Genomic DNA, 21,527 nt, shown 5'->3' with positions numbered 1-21,527 from the left:
GCACGTGCCACCATGCCTGGCTAATTTTTTTGTATTTTTAGTGGAGACACAGTTTCACTATGTTAGCCAGGATGGTCTCGATCTCCTGACCTAGTGACCTGCCTGCCTTGGCCTCCTGAAGTGCTGGTGAGATGTGAGGCCAGCTGGACTTCCTGGGTAGAGTGGGGACTTGTTGAACTTTCCTGTCTTACAAGAGGATTGTAAAACACACCAATTAGCGCTCTGTAAAATGCACCAATCAGTGATCTGTAAAACGCACCAATCAGCAGGATTCTGAAAGTAGCCAATTGCAGGGAGGATTGGAAAAAGGGCACTCTGACAGGACAGAAATGGAACATGGGAGGGGACAACAAGGGAATAAAAGCTGGCCACCCCAGCTGGCAGTGGCAACAGGCTGGGGTCCCCTTCCATGTTGTGGGTGCTTTGTCCTTTTGCTCTTCACGATAAACCTTGCTACCACTCACTCTTTGGGTCCATGCCTTCTTTTTTTTTTTTTTTTGAGGCAGAGTCTTGCTCTGTCGCCCAGGCTGGAGTGTAGTGGCGCCATCTCGGCTCACTGCAAGCTCTGCCTCCCAGGTTCAAGTGATTCTCATGCCTCAGCCTCCCGAGTAGCTGGGACTACACGTATGTGCCACAGTGCCTGGCTAATTTTTTGTCTTTTTAGTAGAGAGAGGGTTCTGCTATGTTGGCCAGGCTATTCTCAAACTCCTGGCTTCAAGTGATCTGCCCACCTTGGCCTCCAAATTGTTGGGATTACAGGCGTGAGCCATCTCACCCAGCCTCCAATTTCATATATATCATCTGCAGAAAACCCTGAACTTTTACCATCACCCCAATTTGTCAAACAAATGCTTTCATTGACCACCTCCATTTTCCCTTCTTCCCATTACTCCAGTGATCCTCTATGATATGTCCTCCAGTTCTGCTACTCTATTGCAGACCACTAATGAATAGCTTTATTATCAAACCCAGTGACATATTTCCACCTGTATTGATCTGGACTTTGCAGTATTTGTCTCTATCAAGCACACCTTGCCTGTTGCAGTTTTCAACTTGGGTACTACATCAGCTTCCCCAGATCATGTGAGGTCTTGAAGGTTATGTAGAAGATTCTAGATTTTATCTTAAATGCAGTAGTAAGCCAGAGAAAGAGAGTAAGTTTTGGAGTGCCAAGATCGGGCTTATATCTTTATTTTTATTTTTATTTGAGATAGAGTCGCACTGTGTTGCCCAGGCTGGTGTGCAGTGGTGTGATCTCAGCTCACTGCAGCCTCCACCTCTGGGGTTCAAGCGATTCTCATGCCTCAGCCTCCTGAGTAGCTGGGATTACAGGGGCCCGACACCACGCCTGGCTAACTTTTGTATTTTTAGTAGAGACACGGTTTCACCATGTTGGCCAGTCTGGTCTTGAACTCCTGACCTCAGGCGATCTGCCTGCTTCGGAAGCCCAAAGTGCTGGGATTACAGGCATAAGCCACCGTGCCCAGCCCAGGCTTGTATTTTTAAGATATCACTCTAACATACACATAGAAAATGGTTTGGAGGCCGGGCACAGTGGCTCATGCCTGTAATCCCAGCACTTTGGGAGCCCGAGGTGGGAGGATTGCTTGACCTCAAGAGTTCAAGACCAACCTGGGAAGAGACCTTGTCTCTACTAAAAATCAAAAAAATTAGCTGGGGCATAGTGGTATATGCCTGTAGTCCTAGCTACTCCAGAGGCTGAGCAGGAAGAGCGCTTGAGCCCAGGAGATCAAGGCTGCAGTAAACTATGATCGTGCCGCTGCACTCCAGCCTGGGCAACATAGCAAGACTCTCTCAACAAAAAAGAGTAGCTGGGGAGAGGATCATGTTCATGTTCATGTTAGAGGGTGGTTTTAAAGGAAAATGATAAATATATATGTGATATATATAACTGATGATTGGCTTTTAACACTGTGTCTGGAATATAGTAAATGCTCAAAATCAATAGCTTTTTACATTCTTAATAATAGATTATTGCTTATTTTTACTTAGTCTTCACATAAAATTCATACACAAAATCAAACTCATTATATTGTTTAATCATGCAATTCTTGATCCTACCTTGGTGTCTGTCAGAAACAAGAGGATTCTCTCAATTGTGTGGAAATCCTTTTTTCACCACCTCCCCCTCCCCCATTATCTGATTAATCACAAAGATTTTGATTTTTTTCTTTGAGATACTTTTTTTTTTTTTTTTTTTTGAGATGGAGGCTCACTCTGTTGCCCAGGATGGAGTGCAGTGGTGTATGATCTTGGCTCATTGCAACCTCCACTTTCCAGGTTCAAGAGATTTTCGTGCCTCAGCCTCCCAAGTAGCTGGGACTACAGGCATGCACCACTATGCCCGGCTAATTTTTGTATTTTAGTAGAGATGGGGTTTTACCATGTTGGCCAGGCTGGTCTTGAACTTCTGACCACAGGTGATCCGTCCACCTCGGCCTCCCAAAGTGCTAGGATTACAAGCATGAGCCACTGCGCCCAGCTTTGAGATACTTCTTATATCCTGTCTTTTCCTTTCTGTGTTATCCCTCTTTCTAGGAATGCTCCCCATTCCTTCTATGCACATTTTGCCCTCTCCCATTTTGCACTCTCTGTGTTCTTCAGAGTCCCGGCCTGATCTCCATTCCTTGAGGCCTGGCCTTAGTATTCCAGTTCCCTATATCAAACAATTTCTTTTATTTTTTTTTTTTTTGAGACAGAGTCCTGCTCTGTCGCCCAGGATGTAGTTCAGTGGCACCATCTCAGCTCACTGCAACCTCCGCCTCCTGGGTTCAAGCAATTCTCCTGTCTCAGCCTCCCAAGTAGCTGGTGCACACCACCACACCCGACTAATTTTTGTATTTTTAGTAGAGAAGAGGTTTCACCATATTGGTCAGGTTGGTCTCAAACTCCTGACCTCAGGTAATCCACCCACTTCAGCCTCCCAAAGTGCTGGGATTACAGGCCCGAGCTACCACGCCTAGCCCCTATATCAAACAATTTCTTATCTACTTGTCTAACATCCTTTTTTCTTCTGTTAGATTGTAAGCACCATTAGAACAGGCACAATGAATTGCATTTCTTCTGCCATTTTTTATAATGTCTCAGATAATTTTGTGTCTAGACTATGAATTGATCAATTCATTTGTCAGTAGATAGTCCACAGCTTGTTAATTTTCATGACTAATGCTTATCTTTGTTGAACAAAGAATACAAATAGAAATTTTTACTAGCAAAAGTCATAAAGACATGAGAGAATGCTAATGTGCAAAGTTGGATGTTACAGATTGTAAAATACATCTGTTTAAGACAGCTTATGCAGATCAATCCTAGTTTTTATATCTTTTAGGTGGATATTTGTGAAGCCAGGATTTTGTTCTTACTTTTCACTTGCTTTTATTTTTGCCCTTTGTTAAACAATTATAACTGTTCCCTTGACATGGCAGATTTCGTGTTTGAGGTTTAACTTCTGTAGCTTGGGCAAAATGAAGCAGAGTGGGTCGGCCACCTTACCACAGCTGTACAGAGCTTCCTTTAGCACAAGATCTTATCAGAGTTTCTAATGAAACATTTAATAGGATGTCTTATGTTAGCAACAGATCCCTCATGGTTAGGCTCTCTGAATGTATATGTGAAAGAACAAGGGCTCTTTATTCTGCATTGATAAAAATGAACTGCAAGAGCTGTCTTTTATGTTTGCTCTTAATGGGACCATTAAGTATACTGTGTATTGTGAATTCATGTAATACTGTTGGGTGTGTTATAAAACCATGGTATTTATATCTTTCCCTAAGGCACAGTGTTTCATTTAACTTACTATGGGCACCTCTAAAATTTATCCATTTATTTTTCTTATCTCTCCATTTCTTTTTTCTGTCTTTTTCCATCTTAGATTGTTTCTTCTTTCCTCTCTCGTGCTCTTTTTTTTTTTTTTTTTTTTTGAGACGGAGTCTCGCTCTTTCACCCAGGCTGGAGTGCAGTGGCGCGATCTCGGCTCACTGCAGGCTCCGCACCCCGGGGTTCACGCCATTCTCCTGCCTCAGCCTCCCTTGTAGCTGGGACTACAGGTGCCTGCTACCTCGCCCGGCTAATTTTTTGTATTTTTAGTAGAGACGGGGTTTCACCGTGTTAGCCAGGATGGTCTCGATCTCCTGACCTCGTGATCCGCCCGCCTCAGCCTTCCAAAGTGCTGGGATTACAGGCGTGAGCCACCGCGCCCGGCCTCTCGTGCTCTTTTTGTTCACCCATTTTTTCCCTTAGTTCCTTCTTTCTAAAACCTGTTTGTGTAATGGCATGCAAAAGAAGTAAATTTGAGTTACCACACATCTATCTACTTTAAGAAATGTATATGCTTTTTAGAAGAATCAAATTCAAGAACTTAACAGTTGGGTCTTCTAAGTGTTGGAGAATTTGAAAAATAGTAGTATTCTTGATAATGCCTTAATTTTTGGTGGTACTGGTGTTACGAATGCATCTATTTTGTCAGTTGATCCCACAATATGACCTTATTTGCAAGTTAAAAGGCTGGATCGCATAAGCTTTCATTGAGCCCTTTTTTTAACAGTGAGTTTATTTTGAATTTGTTTTTATGTAGGTTTGCCTCAGTGAAATGAGGGCACATATTCGGACTTGTCAGAAGTACATAGATAAGTACGGACCGCTACAAGAACTTGAGGAGACAGCAGCAAGGTTTGTTTCAATACAATATTGTTTAATGCTAAAATTGATAATGTTTATAAATAATTTAATGGGCTGGAAACTTTAACATTCTTATGAAAATATTTACATATTTATGTTTATGTTCTTAACTATAATACCTGGTACTGGTAATCATTTGTTGATAGCAATCATTGTTAAGGAATTTTGCATTCTCTACTTTAAAAATTTCCAGGGGGAACCAACCACAGACTGGAGAGATTGGGGCAACTTCCTCAAACAAGTTTGTGTTAACACAGATCCAAAAATAGAATGCAGAACTGTTACATTTCTGTTAGGCTTTGTTTTCTAATAGATTCCTGAAGTAGATAGTGTTTGGGATTATCCATCTTCTGTCACCACTGCTCATTTCACCAGCTCATTCCTTATCATTTTGCTTGTTTCTCTTTAGAATATAGACAGCAGCATGTCAGTATACAAGAGAACAGGCTGGGCAGGCATCCTGAATCCTTTGCCTTTTTGGTGGGTAATCCGGTATGGAGGTAGGGGAAAGATGGAGGTAGCTGGTAGATGTAATGGAGGATATTGATAGAATTTTATTCTTTAAAAAAAAGAGAGAAAAAGAAACATTCGTGGGGTGCGGTGGCTCACACCTGCAATCCCAGCACTTTGGAAGGCTGAGATGGGCAGATCACTTGAGGTCAGGAGTTCGAGACCAGCCTGGGCAACATGGCAAAACCCTGTCTCTACTAAAAATACAAAAATTAGCTGGGCGTGTTGGCGCACACCTGTAATCCCAGCTATTCTGGAGGCTGAGGCACGAGAATCACTTGAACCTGGGAGGCAGAGGTTGCAGTGAGCTGAGATCTGACCACTGCATCCCAGCCTGGGTGACAGAGTGAGACTCTGTCTCAAAAAAAAAAAAAAAAAAAAAAAAAAAGAAACACATCTAAGTCATTATTCTCCTGATGAGAAAGGTAATTTAGCTGCATCAGAGTGATTATAAAGTTTGTAATCTGCCCTTACTAACCAAATAAAGTGATTTGTGCTCTCTAGCAAAGATTGATAGCTTTCCAGCCATTAATCTGCCTATGGATTCATGTATCCAATATTGGTATTCTGTATAATTTCTCTCTCCCAGAGAAAAATGTTAGCTCTGCTCATTTTTAGAAAATATACTCAAAGAAACATTCGTGGGGTGCGGTGGCTCACACCTGCAATCCCAGCATTTTGGGAGGCTGAGATGGGCAGATCACTTGAGGTCAGGAGTTCGAGACCAGCCTGGGCAACATGGCAAAACCCTGTCTCTACTAAAAATACAAAAATAGCTTACATTTCTAAACCTAAAAGTCTAAATAATCACCTCATTCTTTTTGTTTTACTAGAGATCGCCTTGCAAAAGTACCTGTTATTATAGGATTAGTTTTATACCCTGACATTATAAATTTCAAATGAGTATTTTAGCTATAAACAGAGTATGGATCCTGTTAGATGGACCACAATGACTAATAGGAAGGAAGGATTACCAACGGGTTGAGAAAGTGTATGGGTTTGATTGCAAGGTTGATGGCTTTTATGAAAATTTAAAAATATATGAAAGCTAATTTGAATCCCAATTTCTTTTACTCGTCAGAATTAAATAGTAAAGAATTAAAATAATAGAAAATGAGGAGAGTTGTTGATTATTTTACAAGATATATTAATATTTGGATTTATGATAAAAATCTTTTTTTTTTTTTTTTTTTGTATTTTTAGTAGAGACGGGGTTTCACTGTGGTCTCGATCTCCTGACCTCGTGATCCGCCCGCCTCGGCCTCCCAAAGTGCTGGGATTACAAGCGTGAGCCACCGCGCCCGGCCTATGATAAAAATCTTTGCTTTACAGAGGAATTTACCACATAATTCAAATTTTAAAAATTCTTACACATGGAGTTTGTTCAGAGTACAAGTTTTGGGGGACAGGAAGTTACATCTGTAACAGAAAGTGAGCAAACAACTCCAAGACTCCATATTGTCCCTAAGAACTTAAGGCAGTATTGTCCAATAGAAATATAATGGTTTTTTTTTCTTTTTTTTTGAGATGGAGTCTTGCTCTGTCACCCAGGCTGGAGTGCAGCGGCACGATCTCAGCTCACTGCAACCTCTGCCGCCTGGGTTCAAGCGATTCTCCTGCCTCACCCTCCCGTGTAGCTGGGATTACAGGCGTGTGCCACCATGCCCGGCTAATTTTTGTGTTTTTAGTAGAGATGGGGTTTCAGCATCTTGGCCAGGCTCGTCTTGAACTCCTGACCCTGTGATCTACCTGTCTCAGCCTCCCAAAGTGCTGGGATTACAGGCCTAAGCCACCGCTCCTGGCCTAGAAATATAATGTTAATCACATGTAATTCAAAATTTTCTAGTAGTGACATTTAAACAAATAAGAAGATAAAGTTTAAATTACCTTTCAATATATTTTATCTAACCTAATATTGCCAAAATATTATCATTTGAACATGTAATCCGCATAAAAATTATCAAGATATTTTACATTCTTTTTTCTTTTTACATTAAGCCCTCAAAATTCAGTGTGTATCTTACACATCCAGCAAATCTGAAATGTTTTTTTTTTTTGAGATACAGTTTCACACCTGTTGACCAGGCTGAAGTGCAATGGTGCGATACCGGCTCACTGCACTTCTCTTTGGGCGAGAAGTGCAATCTGAGCATGCGTTAACTGAGAAACTGAGTATTGCAGCACCCAGCTGTCCTTGGATTACCTTTTTCTTCCTCCCCTTCTGAATTCACATAACATTTAGATGGGGTGTTGTTTTCCAATTTCACTAGCATATAACTATGTGCATCAGCCTATATTGTTAGTTTCCAGTGAAGAATGAAAAGTGACCTGCAGTCCGGACGAGGTGGCTCACACCTGGGATCTCAGCACTTTGGGAGGTCAAGGCGGGTGGGTTGCTTGAGCTCAGGAGTTTGAGACCAGCTTGGGCAATATGGTGGAACTCCCACCTCTATTAAAAATACAAAAAATTAGCATGGTGGCACGTGCCTGTGGACTGAGCTACTCGGGAGGCTGAGACAGGAGGATCATTTGAGCCCAGGAATTGGAGGTTGCAGTGAGCTGAGACTGTACCACTGCACTCCAGCCTGGGTGACAGAGTGAGACTCCCTCTCCAAAAAAAAAAGAAAGAAAAAGAAAAGTGACCCGCAGCTACCTTATTAAATCCTTATGTACACTTAGGAATATTTGTCCCTTATCTGTGCTGTCCAAGATGTGTCCACTGGGCACTTGAAATGTGGCTAGTCCAAATTCAGATATGTGGCCAGGTGTGGTGGCTCACTCCTGTAATCCCAGCACTTTGGGAGGCCGAGATGGGTGGATCACCTTAAGTCAGGAGTTCGAGACCAGCCTGGCCAACATGGTGAAACCCCATCTCTACTAAAAATACAAAAATTAGCCTGGTGTGGTGGTGGGGGCCTATAATCCCTGCTGCTTGGGAGGCTGAGGCAGGAGGATCCCTTGAACCCAGGAGGTGGGGAGGTTGCACTGAGCTGAGATCATGCCACTGTACTCCAGCCTGGGCCACAGAGCAAGACTATTGTCTCAAAAAAAAAAAAGAAAAAAAAAGTGACTACTATCTAGTTGCCAACCATTTTAGTATTATTTGTATTCTGTGCTATTTCCAGGTGTGTATGTCCCTTTTGTCAGAGGGAACTGGATAAAGACAGCTTGCTGGATCATTATATTACTCATCACAGATCGGAATGGAGGCCTGTGGTAAGAGTTTTTGTTACATGTATTACGGCAATGTCTGAATTCAGGGCACATTAGGAAAGCCATTTAATAGGTTTCTATTTATAGATACATTATAAAGGATAATGATTTATGTTAAGGTTATGGTAACTCTGTGACTTTACAATATGTGAAAGTGTTGAGTTGAAACTGATAAGAATGACTAATGTGTAATCACTCATTTATGAAATTACACATTATCTCTAACAGGTAATCATGCGCATAATCAACTAAAATGATCCAAAATGCACAGTTAAGATCTAAGTTTACCAGCCGGGCCAATATGGTGAAACCCCATCTCTACTAAAAATACAAAAATTAGCTGGGTGCATTGGCGGGCATGTGTAATCCCAGCTACTAGGGAGGCTGAGGCAGAAGAATCGCTTGAACCTGGGAGGCGGAGGTTGCAGTGAGCCGAGATGGAGCCACTGTACTCCAGCCTGGGCAATAGAGCAAGACTGTCTCAAAAAAACAAAAAGACATCTAAGTTTAGTACACTAACTATGGTTATAGCCTATGTTTAGAACATTTAAAAATAATGCAAATAGTGTTATTGTAACACTACACTAGAAATGAAAAGTAGCCATTCATCTTCATTAATGTGTCGTTTTATTCATGGTTAACATTTATCCATATGTTTGCATAGTAAATGTACATATTGATCATTATTTCCTAGATTCATTGTGAATGATGCTTTTTTCTTTTCAGCCTTGGCGTTTTAGTTCTTCTTTGTAGAGTGGCTTTTATAATTTTCATTTTTGTATAGTTGTGAGGTAAGGCAGAGTGGATACATCATTGTTTACTTAAGCTATTTTTTTTATTTTTATTTTTTTGAGACAGGCTGTAGTGCAGTGGCGCCATCTCGGCTCACTGCAACCTTGACCTCCCAGGTTCAAGCAATCCTCCTGCCTCAGCCCCTCAAATAGATGGGACTGCGGGCACTTGCCACTACACCTGCCTAATTTTGTTGTTGTTGTTGTTGTTGTTGTTTTAGACAGAGTCTTGCTCTGTTGCCAGGCTGTAGTGCAGTGGCATGATCTTGGCTCACTGCAACCTCTGCCTCCCAGGTTCAAGCCATTCCCCTGCCTCAGACTCCTGAGAAGCTGGGACTACAGGCGTGCGCCACCGTGCCCAGCTAATTTTTTGTATTTTTTTAATAGAGACAGGGTTTCACCATGTTGGCCAGGATGGTCTCGATCTTCTGACCTCATGATTCACCCGCCTTGGCCTCCCAAAAGCTGGGATTACAGGCGTGAGCCACCGCGCCTGGCCTGGATTGTTAACTACTTTTTAGAACTTGAGTTCATATTCTTGTATGCTTAAACTTTTCCTTATATTGGAATTTTTCTAAGAGGAAATTCCTTACATTATTATTTCTGCAATTAATAATGCAGACTTTTTAATAGCTCTTGAAATGTACTTTTAAAGTGCTTTCCAAAAAGTCTGAGTCAATTTATATTTGTGTCAGCAATGTATGAGTAAACCACTTTTACCTTAATCTGACCATAATTGGGAACATTTATTTTTAATTTACCCTGGCTCAACAAATATAAAATGATACTTTGAAGATTATTTTATGTAGTTTTATGTAATATATACACAAATGTGTGTGTGTTTTCTTATATGAGTTTTTAGGGGTTTTTTAGTTTTAGGGTTTTTTCCATAAAATCCTTTCAGAAAGTGGATGAGATTGAAACATATTAGACAGGTAGGTAGAGATAGATAATGGATAGAAATAAAGATGATAGAGAATAAAGAGAAAGATAGATACAGCCGGGCACAGTGGCTCATACCTGTAATCCAGGACTTTGGGAGGCCAAGGTGGGCAGATTACTTGAGGCCAGGAGTTCGAGACCAGCCTGGCCAACGTGGTGAAACCCGGTCTCTACTACTAAAAATGCAAAAATTAGGAAGGCATGGTGGCATGTGCCTTCAGTCCCAGCTACTCGGGAGGCTGAGGTGGGAGGATTGCTTGAGCCTGGAAGGACGGAGGTTGAAGTGAACTGAGATCGTGCCACTGCACTCCAGCCTGGGTGATAAAACAAGAACCTGTCTCAGGCCGGGTGCAGTGGCTCACGCCTATAATCCCAGCACTTTGGGAGGCTGAGGCGGATGGATCACCTAAGGTCAGGAGTTCGAGACCAGCCTGACCAACATGGTGAAACCCTGTCTCTACTAAAAATACAAAAAAAAAAAAAAATTAGCTGGGTATGGTGGGGGGCACCTGTAATCCCAGCTACTCTGGAGGCTGAGGCAGGAGAATCACTTGAACCTGGGAGAGGGAGGTTGTAGTGAGCTGAGATCACGCCATTGCACTCCAGCATGGGCAACAAAAGTGAAACTCTATCTCAAAAAATAAACAAAAAACAAAACAAAACAAAAACCCAAAAAACCTGTCTCAAAAAAAAAGAGAGAAAATCCTCACAGCAATCCTATGAGATAGGCTTGATGATTATCCCCATTTTAAAAATGATAAACTGAGGCTCAGAGAGGTTAAGTCAATCATACAAGGTCACACAGCTGGTAAGTAACAAAGACACAATTTGAATACAGTAATCTAGCTCCAGGGCTGTGTGGGAAACCCCTGTGGTCTGTAGCAAGTTCGAGAGAAAAGCATGCAGAGATATTTGTTATTGATCTTAATGGCCTAGGGAGTTGGCATTTGGAATGAATAAGTAGGAGCTTGTTAGGTGTTGAGGGAGCAGAAGCGATGGTCACGGGCTTTTCCTGCTCAAGTTGCTCTGTGAGGAACTGGGCTAGGGAGTTGTTTCACAATAGGTCCCTGGGGAGCTAGAGGAAGTTAGAAGAAAGCATAAGGATGGAATGATAGTGACTACTATCACACAGTTTACTGAGTTCTAAGTATTTTCTTGTCTCCTAGTAACTCTGTGAAGAAGGTTGAACCCTGACCATTAGTACCCAGGGTGCTGCTTTGGCTGGAAGAATGCCAGGCCCTCTGGACTGTGGTCCTAGGCTGCATCTAAGCAGCAATCTGGGGCAGGCCATATACTGGTCAGTTCCGTGGTACTGTGTACCTGCTACAGCAGAAATCCTGTCCACATGCTGCTCAGTTTGGCCCAAATTGAAGGTGGCCCATGAAGCTAGGTCCTCCATGATTTTACAGGTCTTCATGATGACCTAAGCAGGGAAACAAACTAGGAATGGTGAGATCAGATTGCCTGTGGGATTTTGTAGTTAAATCCTAGGCTTTAAAGGGGATAGGCTTGGTTCTAATCCCAGGAAGTCTATTAAATTCTCTCTGTCACTGTTCCATCATTTGTAAAATGGAGATGGTGATGACATTCATGCCTTTTTCACAAGTAGTAAATGAATCAGGCATATAATAAAGTAAGCACTCGTCACCTGGTGATCACTCCGTTAACAGAAGAGGGTGGTGGTGATAGTGGAGGTTCACTACACTTTTTCAATTCTATAAAATCAGGCCTAGAGAAAATTTCTTAGAGGAAGTGGTGTCCTCTCACAGTTAGAGAACCCACATGGGGTGGTGGTGTGAGTCAGGGGGTGGCGGGGAGGCGGAGGATGGGGAAGTGAAGTGGTAAAATCTCACCACAAAGACCAGGATGCTATCATGGCCTCGAAGCAGGAGCAGATTGTTCAGAAATCCAAGGTTCTGTAATACCCTAGGGCTGTCTAGAGGTGGTAATTGGAACACAAGACCTTCAGGTGTCCTGTGTTAGTGTTTCACTCTTGAGCAGTAGCTCAAGAGCATGTCACTCTGAAGGATCTAGAGCCACTAGAAGTCATGATTTACTCCAAGGTTAGGAAAAGACAGGGGACAGATATGTGGTATAGCTGGGGTTCACCTGCCTAGGGATCCCTAATGGGGACATGTGGGTGAAAACACATTGAGGGAAGTCCTGGGCAAGGAGGGCTGGGTCCAATGCTGATTCTGGATGGGTGTGGAAGTTAACCAGGAATTACTGCTTTAAGGGACTGGATTACAGGTTTTGCAAGCAGATAAGATCAGTGGCATCATCTGACTTACCTCACGTAAGAGGTTTCCTGGCAGTTAGTGATTTCCTGGGTAAATGATTCTTCTGACTTCCAAAAATAATTAGATAACTCAGAGATCAAACCACAAGATAACCATCTTTTCTTTCTGAGCTGCTCAAGAATGATAAAATGCATGTTAAAAACATCAGGGGATTTTGACTTTTCTTATATGCAGCCTTAAGAGCCAATAGCTCCTTTTTGTCAAGCAGTAATTATATTGTTATATTCTGCCATTTTTTAAAATTTGGAGACAGGGTCTCGCTGTAATACCCAGGCCAGACTGCAGTGGTGCAGTAATAGCTCACTAACCTTGAACTGTTGGGCTCAAGTGATCCTCACCTCAGCTTCCTGAGTAGCTGGGACTACAGGTGCGCACCACCACAACTGGATAATTCTTTAATTATTTTTTTTTATTTTTTATTTTTGGTAAAGATGAGATCTTGCTCTGTTGCCCAGGCTGGTCTCAAATTCCTGGCTTCAAGCTATCCTCCCACCTTGGCTTCTGAAAGCATTGAGGTTACAGGCATGAGCCACTAAGCTCGGTCATTTATTTTTTTAAATAATTCTATCTCTGGAATATTAGACTCAAGGGAAGCAGATGACACAAACAGCATGCTTTAGACTGAATTATGAGACCACTTTTTTCTTTTTCCTTAAATGTAGATAACATTAATGAGACCATTTTGAGAGAAATGTATTTTATTCTGTAAAGGGAAGATGTTTTAGCAAGAACCTTGCCCTCCAGCTAGTCTCTTTGTCCAGAATGCCTTTTTTTTTTTTTCTTTTTTTTTTTTTTTGAAGGGACGGAGTTACATCATCATGTTGCCCAGGCTGAGTCTCGAACTTGTGAGCTCAAGCGATCTGCCCTCCTTGGCCCCACAAAGTGCTGGGATTATTACAGGCATGAGCCACCGCGCCCAGCCTCAAAGGGCTCTTTCTTTCACTGGTTGGCTCTTACTCATCCTTTGGAGCTTAGCTTAAATTTTACTTCCTCAAGGAAGCCCTCCCTGGCACTCATTAATTTCAGCTTTTGCTTTTCTCCCCTCTACTTTTCAGTATTTACCACAACTTATAATTGCATATTCATTTCATGTCTGTCTGTCCCTCTAATTTATTAGGCTTATGGAGTCATGGGACCTAAGTCTTTAACACTGCATACCCAGTTCTTTGCAGAGTGCCTAGAACATAGCAGGATGTAGTGATGTGGAAAAAGATAGTAAAGAAAGACAGGCTGGGCGCGGTGGCTCACGCCTGTAATCCCAGCACTTTGGGAGGCCAAGGCAGGTGGATCACCTGAGATCAGGAGTTGGAGACTAGCCTGGCCAACATGGTGAAACCCCGTCTCTACTAAAAATGCAAAAATTAGCTGAGCATGTTGGCAGGAGCCTGTAATCTCAGCTACTCAGGAGGCTGAGGCAGGAGAATCGCTTGAACCCAGGAAGCGGAGGTTGCAGTGAGCCAAAATCGCGCCATTGCACTCCAGCCTCGGCGACAAGAGCAAGACTCTGTCTTAAAAAAAAAAAAAAAAAAAAAGGCATGATTCCATTCACCCTGTTTCAGAGGTTCCAGTGAGTTCTATATTTTCTTTCTTTTTTTTTTTTTTGAGATGGAGTCTTGCTCTGTCGCCAGGTTGGAGTGTAGTGGCGCGATCTCACTGCAACCTCCGACTCCCTGGTTCAAGCAATTCTCCTGCCTCAGCCTCCCAAGTAGCTGGGATTACAGAAATGCATCACCGCACCCAGCTAATTTTTGCATTTTTAGTAGAGATAGGGTTTCACCATGTTGGCCAGGATGGTCTCGATCACCTGACCTCGTGATCTGCCCGCCTCAGCCTCCCAGAGTGCTGGGATTACAGGCGTGAGCCACCACGCCCAGCCTGAGTTCTATATTTTCTACGTTACCCTGGGGGCTCATTGCTTAAGGAAGGGACAGGACTTTTGGTTTGAAGTGTAAACTGTGATGATTACATCCTGGGCTACCCCTCTCCATAGCAGTTAATTTCCGTGAGTACTTAGAATATCTCTGACTTGATGTGACAGTGGAGATCTATGTGGTAATAATTCTGGAAGGAAAAAAAAAAATCTCCAACAGATTTGCTTTCAGTGGCCGGGTGTGGTGGCTTATGCCTGTAATCCCAGCACTTTGGGAGGCTGAGGTGGGCAGATCACAAGGTCAGGAGTTCAAGACCAGCCTGGCCAATATGGTGAAACCCCGTCTCTACTAAATATACAAAAATTAGCCGGGCATGGTGGCACGCGCCTGTAGTCCCAGCTGCTCAGGAGGCTGAGGCAGGAGAATCGTTTGAACCTGGGAGGTGGAGATTGCAGTGAGTCGAGATCGTGCCACTGCACTCTAGCCTGGGTGACAGAGCGAGACTCCATCTCAAAAAAAAAAAAAAAAAAAATTAGGTATGCAGTCTTGTACCTTGATTTTAATTACATAGTTGCCTGTGAATATTTTCAGTGCACATTCCTTTTTTCTTCTTTGGATATTGGATTGAGTAACCTTTAATTACCTCCTCAAATGGCACTTGTCATCACATGGAAAGTGTTCTGTAATCAGCTGAGTTGCTGTGGAGGTTAATCTAAGCCACAGATAGAGCGGAGTATCCATTATCATAGATACTCTGAAGGATCGAATCCTTTGCATCTTGGGATGGCTGTAACATGAGTGCACTGTCGTCCAGCTCTTTTACACTTGTACTCCTAGAATCATCTTCTGACTTCAGGAGAACTTGACAGAACATGCTGTTCACTAAGGATCGTTGATATTAGATTGCATACATAGTACTTGGCAACTGAAATCCCTCAACAGTAAAATATGGTGTTCATGCATATATGCTATTAGAACCTAAGAAAAGGGTACCAGGAAAAAATTAAGTTCTGACACACTTATTTTCTATTAAATATTAAATCAGTCATGCACAGACTTTAGAAATGGAATTCAAGTTTTATAGTAGAAAATAGATGTCATTGGCTGGGCGTGGTGGCTCGCGCTTGTAATCCCAGCCCTTTGGGAGGCCGAGGCAGGCAGATCACCTGAGGTTGGGAGTTCGAGACCAGCCTGACCAACATGGAGAAACCCTGTTTCTACTAAAAAGACAAAATTAGCCGGGCATGGTGGTACATACATGTAATCCCAGCTACTCGGGAGGCTGAGGCAGGAGAATTGCTTGAACCCGGGAGGTGGAGGTTGTAGTGAGCCGAGATTGTGCCATTGCACTCCAGCCTGGGCAACAAGAGTGAAACTCTGTCTCAAACAGAAAAAAAGAAAGAACATATATGTCATTCACAGTGAGGGCTGTCAGACCTGCACTGAGTATATTATTTTAGGGATTCCCTATAACAATACAAAATGGGGAAAAACTATCAACTTTAGGCCAACTCTTCAGGCATAGTGGCTCACACCTGTAATCCCAGCACTTTGGGATGCTAAAGCAGGCAGATCACTTGTGGTCAGGAGGTCAGGAGTTCGCGACCAGCCTGGCCAACATGGTGAAATCCCATCTCTAGAAAAAAATTTAAAAAATTAGCCAGGCACATTGGTGTGTGCCTGTAGGAAGCAGGAGGATTGCTTGAGCGCGGGAGGTAGAGACTGCAGTGAGCAGAGATCACGTCATTGCACTCCAGCCTCGGTGATGGGAGTAAAACCCTGTCTTAAAAAAAAAAAATAGGAGAACTGGAAAGCCGACTACCCGGTTGGTTATGATCTGTCAGTAATATTGCCTTTATTCTTAATGGGATAAGGGAGGGGTGTCTTATTGAAAACCCTGGTAAGGACCAGTTCAGAAAGACTAGGGGGGAGACAGGATATTTGACTCCATGTATCCACGAAGCAGTACCAACTCCATTTCTGTGTCTTTGGTGTTTGGTGTGAGAAACTTTAGGAAATGTATCCTAATAGACCTATGTTAGATGCTCTCACCTATGATCCTGATGATCAAAGCTCATATGATCCTGTGAAGATGTTTGTACTTTTTTTTTTTTTTTTTTTTTGAGACAGAGTTTCACTCTTGTTGCCCAGGCTGGAGTGCAATGGCACGCTCTCGGCTCAGAGCAACGTCTACCTCCTGGGTTCAAACGATTCTCCTGCCTCAGCCTCCCAAGTAGCTGGGATTACAGGTGTGCGCCACCATGCCAGCTAATTTTTGTATTTTTAGTAGAAACATGGTTTCACCATGTTGACCAAGTTGGTCTCGAACTCCTGACCTCAGGTGTTCCTCCCGCTGTGGCCTCCCAAAGTGCTGCGATTACCGGCATGAGCCACCGCACCTGGCCTGTACATTTTATGTATTCTCAGAAGCCCTTACATTGGTGATTCCTAATATTTTCTCTGTCCCATCACACCTAAAAAATATAATACTGAACAAAATCATTCTTATTTTTCCATAAGTAATAGTGATGCATGAGAGTGGTGAGAACTCCTCTGGGGAGAAAATGTGGTTGTATCAGAATTTAGGGAAGGAAGGGTATATCATTGAAAAAGAACTCTCATCTGATTCTGTGTATCAACTATTCTTCTCCCATTTCTGACCCACCCAAGTGCTCTTATAGGAACTGATGTGAAGTAGAAGACATTTGGAAAAAACAAAAACCTAGCAAAAATCCATCAGAAGAGAAAGAAAAGTACTAGAAATCTTTATCCTAAAAAGGAATTCTTTATTCATGAGGTGTCTACTGTCTGTCAAGTTATGCTAGGTCTAGGCATAAGGAAATAAGATAAATATGATTTGTTTTTGCCCTAGGATCCTTTATTCTAAGGAAGAAGAAAATTTGAATAAAGTATATATTATCCAATCTGCAAAGTATATATTTTATTCCTACTTTAGATATGAAAAATTGAATTTGAGCTTCTATTATGTGCCAAATCCTATGCAAGCTAACATAGCAAGAATTTAGGCCAGCTGCAGTGGCTTACACCTGTAATCCCAGCACTTTGGGAGGCTGAGGTGGGGGGATTGTTTGACCCCATGAGTTCAAGGCCAGCCTGGTCAACAGAGCAAGACCCTGTCTCTACAACAACAACAACAAAATTAGCTGGACCTGGTGGTGCACACCTGTAATCCCAGCTACTAGGGAGCTGAGGTGGGAGGACCCCTTGAGCCTAGGAGTTTGAGGCTGCAGTGAACTATGATGGCAGCGCTGCACTCCAGCCTGGGCAACAAAAGGAGACCATGTCTCTAAAAAAAAAAAAAAAAAAAAAAAAAATTAGACCAAGTTATTCTTATTTAGTTTTTCCTGTTCCAACATCTTGCTCCCTGTATTCGTTCTCACACTGCTATAAAGAACTGCCCAAGACTGGGTAATCTGGGAAGTGAGGAGCGCCTCTGCCCAGCCACCCATCGTCTGGGAAGTGAGGAGCGCCTCTGCCCGGCCACCCATCGTCTGGGAAGTGAGGAGCGCCTCTGCCCGGCCACCCATCTTCTGGGAAGTGAGGAGCGCCTCTGCCCGGCCACCCATCTTCTGGGAAGTGAGGAGCGCCTCTGCCCGGCCACCCATCGTCTGGGAAGTGAGGAGCGCCTCTGCCCGGCCACCCATCGTCTGGGAAGTGAGGAGCGCCTCTGCCCGGCCACCCATCGTCTGGGAAGTGAGGAGCGCCTCTGCCCGGCCACCCATCGTCTGGGAAGTGAGGAGCGCCTCTGCCCGGCCGCCCTGTCTGGGAAGTGAGGAGCGCCTCTGCCCGGCCGCCCTGTCTGGGAAGTGAGGAGCGCCTCTGCCCGGCCACCCATCGTCTGGGAAGTGAGGAGCGCCTCTGCCCGGCCGCCCTGTCTGGGAAGTGAGGAGCGCCTCTGCCCAGCCACCCATCGTCTGGGAAGTGAGGAGTGCCTCTGCCTGGCCGCCCCGTCTGGGAAGAAGTGAGGAGCGTCTCTGCCCGGCCGCCCCGTCTGGGAAGAAATGAGCAATGCGTCTGCCCGGCCGCCCCGTCTGGGAAGTGAGGAGCGCCTCTGCCTGGCCGCCCCGTCTGGGAAGAAATGAGGAGCACCTCTGCCCGGCCGCCCCGTCTGGGAAGAAGTGAGGAGCACCTCTGCCCGGCCGCCCCATCTGGGAAGAAGTAAGGAGCGTCTCTGCCTGGCTGCCCCGTCTGGGAAGTGAGGAGCGCCTCTGCCCGGCCGCCCCATCTGGGAAGAAGTGAGGAGCGTCTCTGCCTGGCCGCCCCGTCTGGGAAGTGAGGAGCGCCTCTGCCCGTCCGCCCCATCTGGGATGTGGGGAGCACCTATGCCCGACCGCCCCGTCTGGGAGGTCTACCACGGAGGCCAGAAGCAATGTGGGGGCTGGACGTGGTGGCTCACGCCTGTGGTCCCGGCACTCTGGGAGGCCGAGGCGGGTTGATCACTTCGGGCTAGGAGTTCGAGACCAGTCTGGCCAACATGGCGAAACATATGAAAAATACAACAGACAAACCAACCAACCAACTCAGTGACAACAAAACAGGTCTACCCTGGAGTCATACTCTAATTTTTTCTATTTTCCTCCCTTTCTGATCCTTTATCCCACTTTCTTTTTCTTCCTCTTCCTTCTCCTTCTTCTTTGTCAAATAGAGGATTGAGTTATTATCACTGATCCATATAAAGTCCCTCTCTCATTTATTTTAATTCCCACCCCCCATTTCTATTCCCCGACTTCCCATGTGCAACCTTCCTAATATGTTTGATACGCATCTTTTTGTTTGTATGTATTTTTAGAAAATGTTTATTGTTTTTGTGTGCAAAAAAAAAAATAAAAAAAAAAAAAAGAACTGCCCAAGACTGGGTAATCTAGAAAGGAAGGAGGTTTAATTGACTCACAGTTGCACATGGCTAGGGTGGCCTCAGGAATTATGGCAGAAGGCAAATGGGAAGCAAGGCACCTTTTTCACAAGCAGGAGAGAGAATGAACACAGGAGGAGCTACCACACACTTATAAGACCATCAGATCTTGTGAGAACCCATTTTTATGAGAACAGCATGGGGGAAACTGCCCCCATGATTCAATTACCTACACCTGGTCTCTCCCTTGACACTTGGGGATTGTGGGAATTATTAAGAGAACATTTAGGCCAGGTGCAGTGGCTCACGCCTGTAATCCCAGCACTTTGGGAGGCCGAGGCCGGCGGATCACCTGAGGTAGGGAGTTTGAGACCAGCCTGACCAACATGGAGAAATCCATCTCTACTAAAAATACAAAATTAGCCGGGTATGGTGGTGCATGCCTGTAATCCCAGCTTCTTGGGACGCTGAGGCAGGAGAATTGCTTGAACCTGGGAGGCGGAGGTTGCAGTGAGCCGAGATCATGCCATTGCACTCCAGCCTGGGTAACAAGAGTGAAACTCCATCTCAAAAAAAAAAAAAAAAAAAAAATTTAAAAATTAAAAAAATATTTAAATCCTAATTTTAAGAAACTTAAGAAATCCATTATTATTTCTGGCTGCCTTTATAAAAGACACTTTTTTTTTTTTTTTTTTTTTGAGACGGAGTCTCACTCTGTCGCCCAGACTGGAGTGCAGTGGTGCAATCTCGGCTCACTGCAAGCTCTGCCTCCCGGGTTCCCGCCATTCTCCTGCCTCAGCCTCTCCGAGTAGCTGGGACTACAGGCGCCTGCCACCACGCCCGGCTAATTTTTTTTTGTATTTTTAGTAGAGACAGGGTTTCACCGTGGTCTCGATCTCCTGACCTCGTGATCCGCCCGCCTCGGCCTCCCAAAGTGCTGGGATTACAAGGGTGAGCCACCGCGCCCGGCCAAAAGACACTTTTTTTTAACATCACATAGGACTTCTTTTTTCCTGGAATTTGCAAGGACTCTTACTCTCTTCAGTATTCCTGAAAATGAAAGTAAGTGGCTCATGTAGGAAGGAGAGATATCGTAGACTTTCTGTAAAGCAAACAGACTTTAGGTACTGACTCCTTGTAAATCTAGACTGTTCTAAAATTGCCCTACAAAGCTCTGAGAAAATGACTCACATGAATAAAGAGGAAAAGGACTGGCCTGGTGTGGTGGCTCCCGACTATAATCCCAGCACTTTGGGAGGCTGAGGCGGGCAGATCACCTGAGGTCGGGAGTTCGAGACCAGCCTGACCAACATAGAGAAGCCCCCCCACCCCCTCCGCCATGTCTACTAAAAATATAAAATTAGCCAAGCATGGTGGCCCATGACTGTAATCCCAGCTACTTGGGAGGCTGAGGCAGGAGAATCACTGGAACCCAGGAGGAAGAGATTGTGTTGCAGTGAGCCGAGATCGCGCCATTGCACTCCAGCCTGGGCAAAAGGAGCAAAACTCTGTCTTAAAAAAAAAAAAAAAAAAAAAAAAAAGAGCAAAAGGAGTGGGAAGTTTTTCTAATTCTCATGGATTACAGTAGGAGAATGAGAACAGGTGCAAAAGAAACTCAATGCCCTTGGCTTTATGCCAACAATGATTTTTTTACATAGCAAAAAATTACAAACCTTCTTCCTCACCTCTCTTCCTCAAGCTTATACATAATAGACATACAGCAGCATTTCTATTTCTACAATATACTTGGGCTGTTTATAGTATTGAGCTAATAAAGATTTTTACACAGTTGTAGAGAAAAGGGTCCTCAGAGGTGATCTAATGTAGCCTCCCTCTCAAGGTGATAAGTAATTTACTGTGTGAGTGCTTGAAGTTTTCCAGAATGGTAACCCAGTTATTACAAGGATTTTATTTCTACACCTTTCAACGTCTTAATTTCCCTTCCATGTCTATTGCAGTTTGTTGATGTTTTCCTTACCCAGCACTTAAAATAGAACACAGCACTCCAAGAATGGTCAGTGAATGCAGAACAGAGGAAACAACCATTATTCTAGATAATTGAATGTTATCCATACAGTTCATTATTTAGCTTTGTACTAGCTTTTTGATGATTGAGTCATATTTCTGGTCTAATAATGATTCTCAGTAAAACAGAACCCCAAATGACTTTTTTTTTTTTTTTTCCTGAGATGGAGTTTTGCGGTTGTTGCCCAGGCTGGAGCATAGTGGCGTGATCTCGGCTCACTGCAACCTCTGCCTCCCGGGTTCAAGCAATTCTCCTGCCTCAGCCTCCCGAGTAGCTGGGATTGTAGGGGCATGCCTCCACACC

The 21,527-nt window shown here is 43.9% G+C and overlaps 1 protein-coding gene across 4 annotated transcripts in view; it reads left to right on the top strand.

Moving 5' to 3' along the window:
- The window catches only part of RNF125 (ring finger protein 125), a 56,392-nt gene that overhangs the window by 17,416 nt on the left and 17,449 nt on the right, over positions 1–21,527 (top strand). For 2 of the 4 annotated variants that reach the window (XM_055235215.2, XM_055235207.2), the window contains exons 3-4: positions 4,595–4,689; positions 8,334–8,424. In XM_055235215.2, the coding sequence (XP_055091190.1) occupies positions 4,595–4,689; positions 8,334–8,424 (186 nt within the window). Of the gene's footprint in view, positions 1–4,594; positions 4,690–8,333; positions 8,425–16,995; positions 19,189–21,527 lie in introns of those variants that run through there. The other 2 variants (XM_055235198.2, XM_063611197.1) reach the window with 2 other exon arrangements.

This window comes from Symphalangus syndactylus, chromosome 1 (genome assembly GCF_028878055.3).
Source record: "Symphalangus syndactylus isolate Jambi chromosome 1, NHGRI_mSymSyn1-v2.1_pri, whole genome shotgun sequence".
In the NCBI taxonomy this organism is placed as follows: Eukaryota; Metazoa; Chordata; class Mammalia; order Primates; family Hylobatidae; genus Symphalangus; species Symphalangus syndactylus.
This window is presented reverse-complemented; position numbering and strand designations above follow the sequence as displayed.